Source organism: Drosophila rhopaloa, unplaced genomic scaffold (assembly GCF_018152115.1).
Source record: "Drosophila rhopaloa isolate 14029-0021.01 unplaced genomic scaffold, ASM1815211v1 contig_155, whole genome shotgun sequence".
Lineage (NCBI taxonomy): Eukaryota > Metazoa > Arthropoda > Insecta > Diptera > Drosophilidae > Drosophila > Drosophila rhopaloa.
In genome coordinates this window covers 2010698-2030111 of record NW_025335034.1, presented here as the reverse complement: position 1 = coordinate 2030111, position 19414 = coordinate 2010698, and the positions used below count along the sequence as shown (strand labels likewise).

The window sequence follows — 19414 nt, the reverse complement described above, 5'->3', positions numbered from 1 at the left end:
GCCAGGGCAAGCCCTGATTGAGCCCTAGCTTTTGGTTCTTGGACGGATCCGGGCTGTCATCATTAACAACTGGATGTTGATTTGGGATGTAGAAACTTTATTATTTTAGTAAGCAGCTGCAAGGCCGATACAGAAAGGAAAAATCTGCAAAATAATTGAGCTTATCAGTAAGCAGTAGAAATTCATTGAAGGGGAATATAAAATATGGAAATACACATATAAAGTGCTTTATTAATAAATTCTTTATGCACACTATTGAAAAACCATTGCATAACTAATTTAGAATGTGTTCTCAGTTATGTTGGAAACATATTTAATATGCCACTAACATTTTTTAAAGTTTTCACAGCACTACAATGAAATGTAATATTTTCTAGGCCTTTTCAAAATACAGAATCACATTATTCACAAATAATTACCTTCACATCTCTGTCATTTGAAGGTCTGCATGCAGGCTGAATCCTGAAGAAAGATATCCAAAGTCGAGTTTTTGATGGTTTTATTGGTCTGACTGACCCCAAGGCGCGATCGCAAGCTGCTCCTGATCCTGAACCTCTCGGACTCAACACAAAACACTGAATGAGCCAACTAGGAGTCCCTGGTCTCCTTTTATACGAAAGCCGCGGATCGAAAGCCTGTTTACCCCTGTTGAGGTTCGACGATCCTTCAACTCACTTCACCGGGTTTGTTTTCTGGCTTTTTTCCCTGTTCTCTTTGTTTTCCTTGGGCTTGTGCTTTCTGTTTTTGTCCGGTTGCATTGTCAGTTTGCATTGTTGTTGGCTGCTCTCTGGATGATAATGACGATGGTGAAGTTGAGAAGGGTTTCGGCTCCGTATCGACGACGATAAGCACCCGAAATCAGAAATCTTCCACTTGATTAGTCGGACTTTGGCTTGGAAAAAGGGTGATGTCGAAGGAAGCAGTTGGCTAGCTGAGATTACACACAGAGTCTGACCTTGAGGGGCCCCTCCAGAACTCTGAGTTCAGAATCCAGAATTGTTCTTTAGAAAAACAACAGGTGTGCGCTGTCTAGCCCTCCAAAAGTTTATTTTTCTAGTTAAGGCTGTGGGAAAATGCAGCCTCGAACTAGGAACAAACTGAATTTTAATGTTCAGCTCCCCCGATGAGTTGTAAGACCATTTATCACCCGGCAAGTAGAGTCATGACCCCATAATTTCCGTTTTATATTACAAAGATCAACACAAAGGGACTCTCTTTGCGTTGCGGTAGACGAGTCCTTCCATTCAAATGGAAATGACCGACACAAAGCCCAGAACTTTGTCTGTCCCTACAGACAGACAGAGGGACTGGGATCAGGATCCGTTTGGGTATCGGAATCATCAAGCAGGCCAACGCAGTTCGTTGCCCTGGCAGCATCCTTAAAGGATCGCGAAACAAAGGTCCAGACTGCACCACCAAAAGCACCACATGAGTTGCATTGCTCTAAGACTGCAGCACTTCTGCGGCGGGGATCGCTCCTATGATGTCTGTGAACTTTTCGCAAATAAAAGGCCAAATAACTCGTTCTGAAAACAAGCACATAAATAATGCAAACCAGAACAGGACAATGTGAACGACCTCTGAGAGCCCTTTGCCAGATTTCTCCTTCTGAATAAACAACTCAAGACACTCTTGTTTTCATGATATGTCTACATACTTGTATGCATTTTTTTATTGGTGCTGTCAATAAATAAATGTACAGTAATAATAAAGCCAACAATTATATACAACGTCGATCTCGGCCAGGACTTAGTGGTGGTAGGCCACGGCGGGAGCGGAGTAGGAGGTGTAGGTGGCAGCTGGGGCGGCATAGTGGGCGGGGGCGGCGTAGGAGGCGTAGGCAGCGGGGGCGGCGTAGTGGGCCACTGGAGCCACGGTCTTGACCACGGCGGGGGCAGCATAGTGGGCCACGGGAGCCACGGTCTTCACGACAGCAGGGGCGGCGTAGGAGGTGTAGGCAGCGGGGGCGGCATAGTGGGCAACTGGAGCCACGGTCTTCACAACAGCAGGGGCGGCGTAGTGGGCCACAGAGGGGGCGGCGTAGTGGGCGACGGGGGCGGCGATGGTCTTCACAACCGGGGCAACGGCGACGGCCTTGACGAGGGGCTCACGGTTCACCACGGCGTTGAATCCGTTGATGGGGTCGGCGGTGTACTGCACGGTCCTCTTGTAGCCGTCGGCGTCGATCAGGGAGTACTCCCCGCGGACCACATCTCCGTCGCGCTCCTCCACCTGCCCCTTGTTGTCGCCGGTCAGCTTGTCGTCGACTCCGTACGAGAAGCGGTACTGGGGGTGGGGGTCGTACTCCTCGGCGGCCTTGACCACGACCTTCTGGGCCACGGCGACGGGGGCATGGGCGTAGGTGGCCACCGCCGGGGCGGCGTGGTACAGCTGGGGGGCGGCGATGGGGGCCTAACCGGCGCTGGCCACGGCGACGAAGGCGAGGGCGAACACGAACTGGAAGGAATGATCGTTAGGGTTCATCCAGAACTTCTAGGGGGCAATGCTGATGCCGATCCCGGATTCCCGTTGAGGTGACTCACCTTGAAGGCCATTTTGCTTGGAGTGCTGATTGGTAGTTCTTTACAGAAGTGAACTGGATCTGCGAATGATACTTTTCTGGGCCAGATCGACAACTTTTATAGTAAATCAAGTCGCCAGCTCTGCTCTGCTTTGGCCCAATCCGCTGACAGCGAGCGTTATTTCGCGGTGACAGCGAAATACATTTAATGTTTCTCGACTGCGATTGTTGTCGGGCAATAACTCGTACTTCCTGTTCGTGGCGCTAAGCTCTGTGGGTGTGCAAATTCTCTGGGCCGCAGATTCTAAGCCCGTCCGCACCAAAAGAGTGAAAGATATCCGGCGAAAGGTATGCTTCAAAACAAAAGGGCTTGGCCCGGCTTAATGTATGGCTAATTATTTGACTAGATTGCTCGGCAACAAATGGTTTAATAAAATTCACTGTATTTTTGACGTTTCTTCATACAGAAAAGTAAGCAAACATCTTATTTGGCTTGTTTTATATTTACCTTCTCTCCATATTCTGAGCGTAAGCTCTCTTATAATCTCCTTAAGAAATAGATTAAATGATAAATATTCAAACTGTTTTGTAATCTTATTCATGTTATGTAACTTTCTGGTTGTGCGCGAAGAAGGTTGAACGAACTTTTGTTGAGATATTTTTAATGATTTATTAGGTATCATACACGAAATTGTAAGAGTTTCCATAAATATTCTGAATAATTAATAATAGCTAAAAAAACTATTATTTGTTAATGTGTTAACCTCATTGTTATTATTATTACTTTAAGCTTTATAAAAAGGTATTTAATAACAAACTATGTATATATTAAAATGTTGACTTGAAATTTATTAATTTGTATATTAATCTTAATATTCAAACTTTTTAAAAAGGTATTTAATGTCAAACTATATTTTACAATGTAGACTTGAAATTTAATAAGGTGCAAATAGTAAGACGTATTATAAATTAAATTTGGTTAGATTTTACCCATGGCTTATTTATTGCCCTCTCTGATTACAAAGTTGAGAATATTTTACCTTATATGTAATTTCAGGATGAAGGCACCTCAATCATTTTTATGATTTTCTTTACAGATGATTTAACCTTTTTAACGTCGAATCTAGAGAATCACTCCTTCATTCCAATTATGTCAGACACATTTCGCCACTTGCGCAATTCGCGGGAGTCAAGGCCACCCAGCGTTAACACACATCCCATATCCCACATCCCATCCTTTACAGATCTGCGATTAATGGGACCGACTATTAGCAGATGCATTCACTTCACAACCACCAATTCGTACGTGGGCACCTGGCAGAAGGGAAATCCCGCGCGAATCCGCCGAATCCTTTCTAAATAATTGGACTGCAGTCGCCATCCGCCAATCGCTTCTGCTCCTCGACCCTCTGCCGACTTCTCGGCCGGCGTCGCAGTTGACTTCGCAGAGCGGTGACTTCGCGCTAATTCGGAGCTTGATATTCAGAAGGCCAAGCGTAAGCACCTTACCTCACTCGCGCAGAAAGTGCAAGCGAGGGCTATAAAACCGCTGGCCGGGCCAGAAGCCCCATCATTCAGCCCTCAGCACCGTTTCTGCAAAGAACCAGCCCACCAACCAAAAAAAATAAACTCCTAAAATGGCATTCAAGGTGAGTCCGTCCCACATCCTTTAGCGGAGTCAATCTTAATATCATTCCTTGCAGTTCGTGTTCGCCCTCGCCTTCGTCGCCGTGGCCAGCGCCGGTTACGCCCCCATTGCCGCCCCCCAGCTGTACCACGCGGCCCCCGCGGTGGCCACCTACGCCCACGCCCCCGTCGCTGTGGCCCAGAAGGTCGTGGTCAAGGCCGCCGAGGAGTACGACCCCACCCCCCAGTACCGCTTCTCGTACGGAGTCGACGACAAGCTGACCGGCGACAACAAGGGGCAGGTGGAGGAGCGCGACGGAGATGTGGTCCGCGGAGAGTACTCCCTGATCGACGCCGACGGCTACAAGAGGACCGTGCAGTACACCGCCGACCCCATCAACGGATTCAACGCCGTGGTGAACCGTGAGCCCCTCGTCAAGGCCGTCGCCGTTGCCCCGGTTGTGAAGACCATCGCCGCCCCCGTCGCCCACTACGCCGCCCCCTCTGTGGCCCACTACGCCGCCCCTGCTGTTGTGAAGACCGTGGCTCCAGTTGCCCACTATGCCGCCCCCGCTGCCTACACCTCCTACGCCGCCCCTGCTGTCGTGAAGACCGTGGCCCCCGTGGCCCACTATGCTGCCCCCGCCGTGGTCAAGACCGTGGCTCCAGTGGCCCACTACGCCGCCCCCGCTGCCTACGCCTCCTACGCCGCCCCTGCTGTCGCCTACCACCACTGAGAACTGACATCCCCACTCCCAAATCCCTTATTGTTATAGTTTTACGAACGACCCCTAAAATTAAACCAATATTTGTCATATAAACCGTTTATTTCACTCGTTCACTGTATCCGGCTATAAGGATACATTTGGCCTGAGGCCCATTTCCATTCAAGATTTGAATACGATTTAATTAATTTTGCCTCATGAGGGCTCAATTCGAATTGGTGTTTGGCCATTTAATTAAGTTTGGCTGCGACATTGAAATTCCAAAGTTAGGGTTTTAAAGTCAAATTGAATTTTTTCTTTCAATCGTTCCATTCCATTTAGTGCTCCATTTGCTACACCCGCTACGATTCGATTCAGCTCTGGAAATTGACCAATCCTATCAGCAAATAATAAATCATATTTGGATTGATGTGAAGTATGAATGCTTATATAAGTATGTCACGGATATAACTTTGGCAACTTAAGAGTAGTGGTTTTAGCACGTGGTCATGGTTCCGGTTGGTTTTTTTTTGCAAGTCTTGCCAAAACAGTTTGTGGTCCGCTTTTCCCATTACGATTTTTCTTCTTACTCCCATTTATAATTCTACCATGACGCGGTAGAATGGAAAGCACTAGAAACTGGTTTGTCCAGCGGTCAGACTCAGGTTACCCAAGATCTTTTATTGGTGTAATCTCTAAATTTCCATTTATTTTTTATCAAATGTGATTAATACACTAAAACGTTTTTACGTCGTTGTGTTGGTCAAAGTTCCATATTCGTTAGAAGCACTACAATTTCTGCTTCTATATTCTATAAAAAATGGATAAGGTAATAAACTTAACATTACAGACTCGAATTATAGACTCGAAATGCGAAAAGGCTAACATTTGTTTCTGCACTAAACTGTCGATTTAATTTTGTAGACTAGTAATAAACAAAAATCTAAATAAATAAATAGTAAACTATATAAATATACACATTTATAAAAGGGCAAAACAAATATTATGTAAGAATTATTTAAATAAAAAATAAATTGAATAAATAAATAATAAAATATGTAAAATAATTATAAAAGTATAATTTGAAATTACGGGTTCTGATTTTGACTGAAATTTGATTGAAATTTTCTTTACCCTTTTAAATGGGATATAAGATGTATAATATATTTCGAGCACATCCCAGAGGTCCCTAACTCTGCCAAACCGCTTAAAAAATAATGTTCCCTTCTTATATTTAATTAAGTGCTTTGAGATAAGTAGTATAAGTTTATCTGAACTTCGAAATAGTGGTTTTCAACAATTCAATCAATGTTATTCTCGAATCTCTCTTTCACATAATGAGATAAAATACTGAGCCGTGGATATTTAGAGCCAATGACCATTATAAAATGGTTTTCTGCCATTTCATCCAACATGATTTTCAATTACTACTTTAAAGCTTTAAAGAGCTAGAGATCAAAGCGACGAGAATACTGCATCGTTAATGCTAAAAAACGTACCTAACTTCAGCATTATCATGGAGAAGAAGCCTTTAAAATGTTTAATGTAACCAGTATAAGAGGATTTGACCATATATCGGAATTCTCCACCAAAATACAAAACCCAAAGCTAAATTATCGAACGAACAGTAAAGCTTTAATTCCATTGCACAAAATCTTAAATACCAAAGAACCAATATATCTCTTTAATGAACTTTCATTTTCGGCGTCGAGAGGAAGAAGTTATCTCATCTTCTTCAGCTTTAATCTGGCCAAATCCAAAAAACAATTTTTTATTCAAGCTGGTCTCTTGTGGAATCAACTTTCAAACCAAGGCAAGGAGTTCAAAAATAAATTTGTTACATACATAATCAAAGTAAATAAGGAACGTTAAAAATAGATTATAAAATTTAAGTACGCAAAACATATATTTACATATTTAAGTTTAAATAGTTATGAAAAATAAAGTCAGCAGAATTTAGTATTTAATATGAAACTATTGAACATAGCCAACTTATATAAGTACAAAAATTTCTGATTGGCACGGTGTATATAAGCAAATAATTAATAAATATATTGAATTGCTCCACTCGTTAAAACTGGGATCGGGAAACGTCCAATCTCTGAAAGCTTTTAAAGGTCTGACGCAGAAAAGTAGGTTAATCCATTTTTCTGCAGGTCGGCTTACTAATCAGTCTTTTCTCCAAGATGTTGACGGAAGTCCACGCTTATTGTTATCCCTCGAGCCTAGATCTTTGTTATTTTGCACCAGAGGTTCCTTAAAAAATCACTTTAATTCTTTTATTTTATTAACTGCTATGAGATAGGGCTTAAAAGTTTTTCTGCACTTTTAAATAAGGGCTTTCAACAAATTTGTGTACAAATTGTTGTATGGGACTTCCCACTACTATCTGTCGTTCACATAAAGGCAAAGCTTTTAAAGCTACTGCGATTGTTATTTGATGGCTCTGTGATATAGCCTTAGCTGCAACGAGATTCTGATCAAACCGGTCGTACCATACTAATTTTAAGTACTTACGAAAAACTGCCTACAAAAGTAAGTAGCCCGAGTCACTATTAATAGCTGACTAAAAGCAAATATTCATATTAATGTGTCCCCTTATTTACTGTAATATTTCTTTAAGCCTTCTTAGTCTGAACGAATGTATTCAAGAAAGGGTTAATTCTTAATTAGTTTTTATTCTTTATCCTTACAAAGTTATCTAAGACAATTATATAATCATCATATTATAATCGTATTTATAATATATGTTTTTTAACATTATGGGAAAATGTGGAGCAACGCACAAACACGAAAAACATTGAAATAATTGAGAGTGCCTTAAGATTCTAAATCAAAATTCTTTTATAGAGAAATTGCACTTGAATCGTGAGCGATCCAAATATTTAGCTCTAGGTTTTCTTTAGGTTTTTATTTATTTTATTTTTACGTTTTGATTTAAGCTACTTCAGAAATATATACAAAACACAGTTAATAAAAGGTAATTCAGTATTTTATATTAATTGATTAGGACTTGCGTGAAAGTTTTTTCATTTTTCTAACTATGTACAATTTTTGTTCTTTTATTTCTAAATGGAATTTTCAAGATAGACATTCACTTTGACTTGAAGCCAAAACGAAATCGCGACAATTTCTATTTGTGTATCATAGAAACGGATCCTAGCCGTGGAATAGAGCTCCTGTTAAGATTTGAATCCTTAGCTTGCTATATACAGATATGTGCTACGGACAAAGTGCTTACGAGACTACGACACTGAATAGAATTACAAGACTCTCGCCCACTCGGCGAATTAGGCTAAGACATATTTACACTGGCCTCTGGCTCGCTTCCTACATGAACTAACTGAGTTGGTAGTACTCCGGCGCAAAGTCGTTGGCTAAATTGCTCAGGAAGTTGAAGTCCGAGCTGTTCGAGTTCTCCAGTCCACTGATCGCAGTCCCAGCTCCAGTCCCAGTCGCAGTGACCCCATTGTTGCCGAATCCCTGGCCCTGGCCAGGTGCTCCCCCGTTGAGGGCGAATCCGTGGATGTGCGATGGCGGTGCTCCAACTCCAACTCCAACTCCCACTCCCACGCCCACTCCCGCGGGAATCGCCGCAGAGTTGTGGTGGGCATGGACGTGGGCATGCGCCTGCGCCGGCACCTGCACGTGGTGGTGGGGGTGGTGTCCATGGCCGTGCCCGTGGCCGAGGGTGGCCGGACCAGGGGGCTGCTGACCCGCCTCGTAGTACCCACCCCCGCTGGCGGCGCCTCCGAAATTGTTGTAGCCCTCGCAGTTCTCCATCTGCAGGCCTAGAGCGCTGTATGTCTCTCCAGCGCCCAGGTGATGCATGTGCCTGTGGGGAGATAAATGGAGAAGGAGGTTTAAGCATACTAATTGCCGAGTAAAATATAGGGTTATAGACTACACTGAAGAAAACAAGAGCGATCCAATTTGTTGTTATGCAAGACCATTTTCATGATTTTATACGGCAATTTTTCTCTGTGTACAATGACGACGTGGACAACTAATAATACTGATAGCTTATAAGCTTGTGATACTAAATTGCATGAGAACCGACGGAACTTAATAGATAAATTATAAATATGTTGAATTATAAGTGAATTAAAAACTTAAATTGACAAATTTGTTTTACAATATACCGCAAAATGGCCATAAACTTAAATAGAACAATTTTTTTGTTATATAAATATTTTTAAGAAAACTTTTTGTTCAAGAAATTGACCATTTACCTAAGCTTTATTGATCTATCTTAAAATGTATTAGGCCTGCAGCAATCAAGATAATTTTTCCGGGTGCGGCTAATTTACTTTCAAAAATTATCTAGTTAGTAGTTTGAAAATTATACTTTATCTAAACAAAAATGTGGCGCCATCTATGTGGCCATTAAACACACCAGTGCAAATGGTTCGCGCGTTGACTAGCTATCATCGAAGTCAAGAACCAAGTTATGTATTGACAACAGTGTTGAAAAGGATTTCACTTTGTGTAAGCAAAGACAGCAACCCTGTTAAGCCGTAGGTACGCAACATAACGTTCGAGTGTAAGTATTTTGTATAATATAAGTCATATTATACGAGTCGTGTGGGTCTGATTTCGGACGTGAGGCTTGGCAGCGCCACTTACGCACTTTTTCGTGATTCTTGTCGTATGCGGGGGATCGTGTTACGGGACTTTCTGCGCCTTATTTAAAGAGTTCCTAGTGCTTGGGCGCCATTTATAAAGTTTTTCTTTTACTAATAGACCTTCTGAAGCTAAAGTACTTGACCATGTGCACTTGCGGTTTGAAGTGGCCAGGCACTTGACACAGGATAATGATCCGGCCTAGAAAAGATAGTATTTGTCATAAGCCTGCCGGGGGTAACTAGTCCCACTTTTGTATGTACATTCGAACATTATTTGCAGTTTTTTTTTTGTATATTAAATTTATTTTATGTCCATTTAATAATAACATTCTCTTCTTTGAACTGCAATTTAGACTACAGTAGAATCCTGTTATAGCGACTTTTAAGGGACCGACGATTTTACGTCGTTATACCCGGAAGACGCGATAACCATATAAGTTTGTATCATATAAGTTTGTATGGCGACCAACCAAGCCATCGAGTTTTCGTCGCAATAACCGGACTGACATTATAAGCGGAGTCGTTATAACCGGATTCTACTGTATTCGATAAAGCATGATAACGCATTCAAAAAATGCACGATATCACTAAATAATCACTACTTTCATGAGTTTATTCTTCTTTTATTTGCTCAGCATTTTAAATTTAATCATTTAGTCATTTCTCTAAAAATAAGCGGTCTCAGAAGGATCGGAGTCAAATAAATTTAATTTAAATCCGAAAAAATGCGATCCCAAAAACATAAAGATTGCCTAATCGTTAATCAAAACTAATATCTACGAGTATCTTCCGGCCTGGCATAAATAAACCGATCGAATAAAATTAATTTAATTTAAAATTATCATGTTATTCTTATGAGTTGTTATACTCACTGGTGATTCACCGCCGCTTGCTGGTGCGGCTGCTGCTGCTGAAACACCACCGATTGGTGCTGGTGGGCCTGGGCCTGCTGTTGGAAACTCATGTTGTCGTAGTAGGCGCCGTTGTTGAAGTTGCTGGGTCCGTTGACGGGCGCCTCGAAGTCGGCCACATGGTGGTGTTGCTGCTGCTGGTGGTGCTGTTGGTGGTGCTGCTGCTGCTGGTGGTTCAAGTACGCACTGCCGTTGGTGTCGCTGTAGTTGTAGTAAAACTGATCCTGCTGCTGCTGCTGACTGTTTTGGTGGAAGTTGGCCGCATTTGGCTTGGGACTGAGATACTCGCCGTGCAGCGGCTGCTGCTTACTGTGCGGATTGTGGTGCGGCGAGGCGGCGAATTCGATGTCGTATTTGCCGTAATAGTCCTGCGGCTGCTGCTGCTGTTGCGGGTGCAGTTGCTGCTGCTGCTGCTGCAGTTGGTGCTGCTGCTTGTGACTAGGATAATAGCCTGGAAAGTAGCCGCCAGCTGGGCCACCACCACCACCCCCATTTCCATTCCCACTATTGCTGTCCGTCAGAGGCGTGGGCGTGGCAATGGCATTGGCGGCACTCTGAAAGCGTTTCTTGCCGCCCGCCTTACTGGCGGGAGCATTTCCGACGGCGGCGACATCCGAGTCCCTTCGAAAACTGACCAGACTGGGCGTGGAGTTCTCATAGCCGAAGGGCGAGGCCTTGGACGAAGTAGACACCGCCTCCTTTTTGATGACCTACGGACAGCAATAATAGGTTACAAACCGTTATAAACGTAAAGGAACCCTATCCTAATAAAATATTTATGTATGCAGTCCACCTTTAATCACAATCTGCCACCAGAAAAATTAAGTTTTGGGGATATTGGGGTGTTTAACTTTATTTAATCTCCATTGCCAATTATTTTAACTATTTTAACTTATTGAGACTATTGAGTCTATTGGGTTAGGAAAGTTGAAGTTAAGCATAATTGGCTGTTTAATTATTAAAATAATTAGTATCACTAGGTACTTTTGTTTAGACTTTCCGCCCTTTTTTTGAACCTCCAGGTTAAGTTCGTTTCTTTAGGATAACTGGACAATTTAAAATAATATATTTTATGCTTCTCATCTATTCATCGTTCACCATGAGCTGGCCTAATAATCTAAAACAAAAGGACTGAAACGACCACCTAACCGACCAGTTTTAAGAAGACATTTTGATTTAATAAGCTTTTTATTATTGGGCAATGGAAATAATTTTTTAAGATATGTATCGAGCATTTTTAATGTCTGTACTTCAAGAGCGAAATATCTTATCTTTTGAAAAATGTTCTTTAAGTACAAGTAAACTCACCTGTCCCTCGTCCTTCTTCTTCACCTTTATGGGGCTGCTGTCCTCGATGTCCTCATCCAAACTAACACTAGATGCCACACTGGAGTCGGCACTGATCACATTCGAGGCGGAAACGGTGGTGCTGCCCATCAGGTTCGATGAGATGCCCGTTTCCAAGGATGAGTTGGGTGTTACTGAGGATTTTGAAAGTGTTATTTAAAGTATAAATGATTTGCATTCCTATTTATATCCTAACTTACGACTTCCAGCACTCGGATTGTTGTTGGTGGCGCTCGGGGTGTTGTTGTTGTGGCCCCGGGAATTGGACGTGGAATCGGGAATATCGTCGGAGGGCAGTTCGCAGCCTTGACACGATTTCTTCGAATTGGAGTCTGCAGTTCACGGGAAGGTAAGATAAAAGCAAATCAGTAGGTATATAGCCACGAATATTGATGATTTGTTTTCGCAAGTAGAGGATTGAGGCTAGAGGGAAGCGTCGAGAACCAAAGTCGGAACTCTCACGCGAAAGGGGTTAGCACGTCGAGGGCCGCCCTGCCAAAAGTCGTTCCGACCCATCCCATCCTCTGACAATGATTGATAAGCTACACCATCTCGTACTTCTGCGTAAAAGCCTCAAAAACGAAGCCATGCATAACCGAAAAAGTAAAAGTGGAACAACTTGTTGGCAAACTCCAAGAGCGAGTTCAAATTTTGGTACAGTTTTCTTTGGTATATGAATTCTTTTGGGTCATTCAACAAACTCAACTGTCTAAAATGTTAGTGTTTTTTTAGTAACAATTTAACCATTCCTGTTTATAGATTATTGTTTTGTTTAAACAAAATTTAAACATGAAAAACTCTCTAAAAACTTTAAATTTGTATTTCTTTGGTATTTAAAGGTAAACGTAAGAGTGAAAATCGTAGAACATTACATGAAAGGGATTTTATAATTTATTTAATTAAACAATTTATAAATGCACTAAGAATACAATTTTTCTAAAACTTGATTGAAAAAAATTCTAATAAATTAAGGTAATTTCTTGGAAGAGTATATATTTTCAACAATTGTCACGGTTACTTCTTAAGTTGTTTTGTGTTAGATATCAAATATTTCCTGAAAAAAGTTCAGTTATGTGCTGTCTAGATACTCGACTTTTTAACTTAAGGTTTTCGGTAATATTTCAATATTCCACAACACATTTTAATCGATTTGCAGTCAAAATAATCCGTAACCCAACTTAGTAGTACAACTTATGGACTAGAGGAGTGTGAATATTTGGTTTACTTACTACTATCGGACTGATCATCGTCACCTTTGAGGCTGTCCTTGTTGTCCTCGTCGTCGGTCTTCGAGAGCGTTTGCCTCTTGTGCTTCATGCGACGGTTTTGGAACCAAACTTTTACCTGCAACCAAGATGGAATTAGTTCGACTTCCGTCAAGGTGTGTGCAATTAAAGTGGGAAAATCGAGGGAAGAACACACAGCCCTTGCCCACAAGCAATTTGTCAGCGTAATAATGGCATTCTCCGGCCATGTGCGAGTGCTGCGGAATAAATTGCATTGCGGAGCACTCACCTGTCGCTCGGTCAGGTCCAGACTGGCTGCTATTTCGATCCTCCTTGGGCGGCATAAATATTTATTGAAGTGGAATTCCTTCTCCAGCTCCAGCAGCTGGGTGTTGGTGTACGCGGTGCGGAGTCGTCGGGGCAGGCCGTTTTCTGGAACGAATTCAGCTGCAATTGAGAAATTGCATTTTGTTCGTTTGAGACTTGCAGAGTGAATGTGAATTTTTTCGATTTCTTTATTCTTTATTTGTTCTTCGGGGTTCCGGGTTCGCCCTCCAACATGTCCCATTGTGGGCGTGGCCCTGGTACATACGTCAACATATTGCATTCGCAGTGAGACTTGTGTTTCAAGGATTCCACCTCTCTATCTCCGCCCGTAATCAATCTATCTGCTCGTCAGAGGGCATAACTAATTCAGCGAAATTCACCCAACTAGATAAGAAAACTTTCAGGATTCTCCTGCGTACATATCTGCCAAAAAGTGCAGCTGATGCCGCGCGGTAAGCTCCTCGTCTTCAGCGTTTTCCTTCGCCGCTGAGACGCGACACTAGCAGCTCGAGCGTTAAGTAATTAACAAAAATCTAATCAATCAATCAGTGAGAGAGCGACGTGCCCACAGCAGGGCTCTCAAGTAGTTTGGCTTCCGAACAGAAGCCCCCTGGAAAACAGCTGCCAGGGGGAGCGGGGAAAAAACTTAATTTGAATAACAAACAGAAAATTATTTTCACTTTTTAACAGCCAAAAATGTTAATTAAATGGAATCGATGATTTAAAATTAAATAACTCTCCATTATGGTTACGAGATAAAGAATATTTTGTACCATTTGCATTTACTACCTTTTTTTTAACAGAGATAAGATAAGAGATAAGGACCAAATTTATTTTGGAGATAAAGTTTAAATTAATAAAAGCATCTTAAGCAATAAGGCTTTTCAAAATAATTCTTTTAAAGATCATTTGTTTATATTGATTATTGATTATATTGATTACATCTCTAGTTTAAAAACCCACTTAATTTCAAAAAAATTTTAGATTTGTTTTACCCTTCTCGGTATTTGGATAAGGTTAAGTATTTGAAGCTAAAGGTTATAATCATTTTCAGATGCAATTATAAAAATGGACTTTGAGTATGTTTTTAAAAGTCGAAAGTAAATCAAATTAAAAGCCATTTATCAATCGAATTAAACTGAAATGCTTTTTTTCTAGGCCTGTCTGCAAGTCCTCTCAAAAACCAAAATAAAATCTCTCCAGGTATCAGGTGTTAACATGTTATCAGGAAGTCTAATTATATGGGATTGTTACAATGAAAAACTTTAAAACAGGTCTTCCCAGGGACTTTCTGAAAATTCAATAATAACGGGAATCATGGACAACATTTTAAGGAACTGGAATTGGTTTTGGCTTGTATTTTTTGATATAAAGTTCAAGGACTTAAAAACTTTTCAGCTTTTTTATAATCTATTAATATTTATTTTAAAATCCAATCCTCCCAAAAAACCTCTTAACTACTTTCGCTGAACAGTTTCTAATGATAGAGATCAGCAAAGTTATTTCTGCTCCAACGGTCTGGCACATAAACTCAGGGAAAATAAATTTCCTCAAATAAAACTCGCATTGAGTAGTAAAGAAATGCGCATATCATTTTAGGAAACTGAACATTTTGCTACCTTTTCTTGCCGTCGAACTTCTGCCACCTTATTTGCATTGATGCGATTGCAAAATATTTTTGTATTTTTTCGCCAGCTCGCCTTTTGGCAACAAGCACGAAATTTCCAGCTGAACGAGCTGCGTAAACAGAGTCTCAATAGCGGCAAATGGCGAAAGGAAAAGGATCCGGGCAGGAGAAGGAGCAGGACGAGGAGCAGGACGAGGAGCCAGACATAGACACTGATTGAATTACAGATGCGAGCCCGAGTTCCTTCATCAATACTCGCAGAGCGGATGCCATAAACACCACCTGGTGGGGCACACAGCATACAGCTCCCATTTCCCATTTCCCAGTCCCACTTTGTGCGAAAAGTGCCCAGATACAGATACGGAATGAAAGCATAAATTTCGCACAAAAGTTGCACCCGAAAACTGTTTACGAGCGAACTGGAGGCAGCCAACGGCAGCCAACGAAAACTGAAAAGTAAAGTGCACAAAAGCAGAAAATATGATTTCCTTTTTGGCGACGACGAGCAAAAAGATAATTTTCTAAACCCGAATCGAGCGGAGGGCGTGGCAGTGCCAGAGGGGCGGTGGACGGAAGGGGGGAGAGGGGAATGGGAATGGGAAAGATGCTAGGCAGCCAAGTAGAGTGCAATTTCTGCAGCCTGGTCAAAATGGAATCCAGCCTTCGCCACACAGCCAACTCCCCAAATGACAGCTGGCTGGTTTTGGCCTTTCTAGGTGGCTTGGAAATTACAAAATGAATTTTGTTTTGTCACGGCCAGAGGGCTGGGGAGACATTGGAAATGTCATCAGCATGGATGAAATGCCGGAAAAGTCAAAATGGAAACTTATCAGCAAACTACGAGCGAAGGATACTTTGCAGCTGCCTTTGGATTAGGTTACGAGCCACTGTTTTCGGTGGGCGGGAAGGAGCGCCTCAAGTTTAATACTGGCAATCATCACTTGGTTATTATTTGCTCGTAAATCTTCGTGTTGGGCTGCAAATAAAATTAATTTCAATGGCCAAGCTAACGGGAAGGAAACGCTTCTGATGATTTACAGCCCCTGGCATACACTTATTAACTGCTTCAACAGCATCATTTACATGTTAACACTTAAACGCACTCGTTGTCCACCAACAGGACCTTTCTTTCGCCACCTCTCCTGCTGAAGGACAGGATTTATGTTTATATTTCGGGTTGAACTTGCCCACATAAAAACACAAGGAGTCCGAACAGGAAAGAGTTTGGTCAAAAGCGGAACATTTAACGCATTTGCCGCTCCTTGGGCTAAAATTAAAATGAGCGTAAATTTTGCAACAATTGCACAAATGGTCAAAGGTAGCCGGATGTTCACGTTTTTTGCTAAAACGCATAATATAATCAGTACACATAGAGAAAAGTGGCCTTAATATACTCATTTCATTTAACTGACAACATCCTAATTATTTTGTTTGGTTCTAGATAAAAAGAAATAAACAAAAAGTCAATAACTTTGCCTAACCCTAATATGATTTAATTTTATGTATTAAAACACCTTATTTTAAAGCATGCCATTAAAAATCCCGTTCTTTAGTAACAAAGTTATGTTAATTTTTTTTAATTGAATACCCCAAAGTTTAAAGTTGAAGATAAAAATTTTGTAAGTCCACTTCCGTTAAGAGTTCATATAAAACCAGTAGTCTTATAATATTTGTTTTTAGATGTTTTTTAATGTGTTTCATTGTCAAAGTCAGACTGCTGGTTATCTTTTCCTTTTAGTGTACCTCCCATCTAAATCATCCGCTTTCCAGTCACATGGCAGGGAATTTTCAGAATGAATTGTACACTCGTGGCTGTTTGCCCAACGCTAACTACTCGTGCATACTTACGTAAGTGGTTGGGAATGGGCCATTTTTTGGGCTCGACCATCTCGACCACTTGCACATGACCGCAGTCCATAAGGATGCACATTAAGGACATTTGTGGCCGGTCAACAAGGTGGACCCGGGCCCGAACCCGAACCCGAACTTGAACCCGGACACCGGACTGACCAAAGGTGGCCACTGGCAAAAAATGACCTCAATTTATCTTGTAGGTTTTGGTCGTCGCTCTAGCCGGGTATGGGGAACTTTTGCCTTGACTTGGCCTTAAATTATGTGAGCGCTCTGCGGTTGAGCGACAACGAACTGGCTGAAACTTTAAAGGCCAGGCGATAAGCTCAAGTATCCGCAAGTACCGAGGCGAATTCAATCAAAAGAGGGGGGAGCCGGATCCAAAGTCACAATAAAAACTGGGAGACAATGCCGAGGCGAGGCGACTCAGTAGCTGAAAACGCCAAATGCTGATGCGCGATGCAGTAGAAATTCTCATTCAGCGGCACAAAAAGATACAGATACAGTCGGAGCAACAGCTACAGATACGAATGTGTAGCTGCTGGATGTCTTTCTGTTGCCCCTGGTGTGGGCCGACGAATGCGCAAAGAGCAGAACCATTAATCATTCCGGCCAAAGGAAGACAACAGCCAACAGACATCTGACGACGACGTCGTGCAATGGAAAAAGTCAATTTCTCATGAAAACATTTTGTATCTGCATCCACTTGATATGCATTCAAACTAAACCAGCTCAGGCCAACTTAAAAGCGAACTCTACAAATAAATATATATTATTGCCCAACATTGTACATATAGAGGATATAACCAGAGGAAGCCCGGGTTGAGTGTCTTCAATCATTTAATTGTGGGACTGATTGACAGTTATGCGAAAAGTATAACAACACCCCGAATGGCTGGGTCCTTTGGCCAGGATTAGTTTTAATTAGCGGGCAGGAAAAGGGTTGAAGGGGGTGGTCGGAGATCAGACCACAGAGGTCCCAAACCAGGCATTGGTGGCCAGACAAACATTTCCGCTTTCTTTTCACTTTGCCCAACTTACTTTAATGCCATTACCACCACCGACCGAAGCTGCCACAGTCGAAAGATAAATTAGAGAAATATATTTAATGACTTTTCATGACCAGCAAATGTCAACAATACGAAACATTTACAAAAACGGGGAAAACAAATTCAACGAAACTAAACCCTCAGGATTGTTGATCAGGACAGGAGGTGAATGGGAGAGGACAGTGTTTTGCTCTGCTGGAGGTGTGAAAATTTTTGATTAATGTTTAAATATTTGGGAAAATATTTATACCCAAGATGAGGCAAGTCAGGTCAGATCAGATCGATTATAAATTCCCCAGATCACCTTCACTTGTCTAGTGAAATAAGTAAAGTTGGATTGCTATTTGGTTGCTTAAATTTTTATTTATTAATCCAATAAATAAAAAAAGCAATTGTTGTTTCCAAAAATCAAACGATATTTTCTATTATTTAGATATTTGCAAGTTGTAGTAAGCCAAATTAAAAAGCATTGTTGTCTAATAATAACGCTTATTTTATGCTTTTGTTTGGCGATTTTATTATTTTGAGTCTTCAATTATTTTTCATTTTCTGTAAAATTTACAAAATACATATTATTAAAATATAATTATATATATTTTGGATTAAAATTTACACAACTATATTTTCGAAATATAAAAAAACACTTATTTTGCTAGCGCAAACATACGTTCATAAATGTTTCTTTTACTTTAATAATTCTTATTAAAATGTCATTAGGCTGCCAAAGCCGGTAAAAGTAAATCGAATATGAAAACAATGAAGAAAATCTTCAGTCTTTTTTAAAATGTACCATGTTTGTTTTGTTATTTTTCGTCAATGAATTTTCCAGAGTTTCTCCCCACTTATATTTTTTTTAAATAGATGAAAGATGGCACTCTGTGCAAGGGAAGTTAGGCTAAATACTTTAAAGCGTTTCAAATTGAAAAACTTTCAACATGGCCCAGCAGTTTGTAAATATTTACGATATTTGTATTATATATTGTGGCCTTTGAATACAAAAACCCATGTGATGGCTGGGGAGGAAAGAGGGGCGGGGTGAGCTGAAAAAATGAAAAGATATTTCTCGGCTGCCATGGAAAAATGAAAGCTGTTCGGTAAAAACTTTGTCCAACGCTTAAGCCAGGTTACCACTCCCGCTGGCTGTCATTTTGGCCTGGTGCGTTGCTCTGCTCCAGCTCCTTCTGTCGCATCTTCATCCCGGCTCAAAATATGAAATCCATCAGGGATGCTAAGAGCTGTCAATCAAAATCAGCGAGGGAAACTTTTTCCAGCTCTCTGTCTCCCTTCCTCATGGGTGAATTTACATTTCCGTGGGGTGGAGATGGGTGGCGGGTGGGGTGGATTATGTTTTTGCATGTCTGCCAGATTGAAAGCGAATTAAAAATGGGAGCGAAAAAAAAACTGCTTAAAGCCTCATCGCAGTCAATGGAAAATTAATGTCGATTTAAGAGTTTTCCCCGTCGGAAATTGATTTTCGTAAGTACCAAAACTAAACCAAGGCTCGACTCGAATGCGATTAGTTTGGAAACCGCCTCTTCAGGTGCTGACAATACTTAGTTCCAGCCGATCGCGGTGTGATCCCCGAACAGAAGTCCGCACA

General features: G+C 41.4%; 3 protein-coding genes across 4 annotated transcripts in view; 1 reads left to right on the top strand and 2 right to left on the bottom strand.

Moving 5' to 3' along the window:
- Positions 1-1749: 1749 nt before the first annotated feature.
- LOC108041387 (larval cuticle protein A3A) lies at positions 1750-2555 on the bottom strand. The gene is given in 2 exon segments (XM_044457073.1): positions 1750-2457; positions 2544-2555. Coding segments are annotated over 2 exon segments (720 nt in total).
- A 1546-nt stretch (positions 2556-4101) lies between these two features.
- On the top strand, positions 4102-4923 carry LOC108041422 (larval cuticle protein A3A-like). Its single transcript, XM_017119353.2, has 2 exons — positions 4102-4170; positions 4225-4923. The coding sequence occupies exons 1-2, from the start codon at positions 4159-4161 to the stop codon at positions 4882-4884; spliced, it is 672 nt and encodes a 223-aa protein (XP_016974842.2). The 5' UTR covers positions 4102-4158; the 3' UTR covers positions 4885-4923.
- A 2709-nt stretch (positions 4924-7632) lies between these two features.
- The window catches only part of LOC108043934 (homeotic protein proboscipedia), a 38795-nt gene continuing 27013 nt past the window's right edge, over positions 7633-19414 (bottom strand). Inside the window, exons 4-9 of one of the 2 annotated variants that reach the window (XM_044456916.1) lie at positions 13250-13407; positions 12964-13078; positions 11935-12066; positions 11696-11868; positions 10349-11097; positions 7633-8686 (exon numbers count right to left, since the gene is read on the bottom strand). In XM_044456916.1, the coding sequence (XP_044312851.1) occupies positions 8191-8686; positions 10349-11097; positions 11696-11868; positions 11935-12066; positions 12964-13078; positions 13250-13407 (1823 nt within the window). In that variant the 3' untranslated portion in view covers positions 7633-8190. The remainder of the gene's footprint in view (positions 8687-10348; positions 11098-11695; positions 11869-11934; positions 12067-12963; positions 13079-13249; positions 13408-19414) is intronic. The other variant, XM_044456917.1, reaches the window with a different exon arrangement.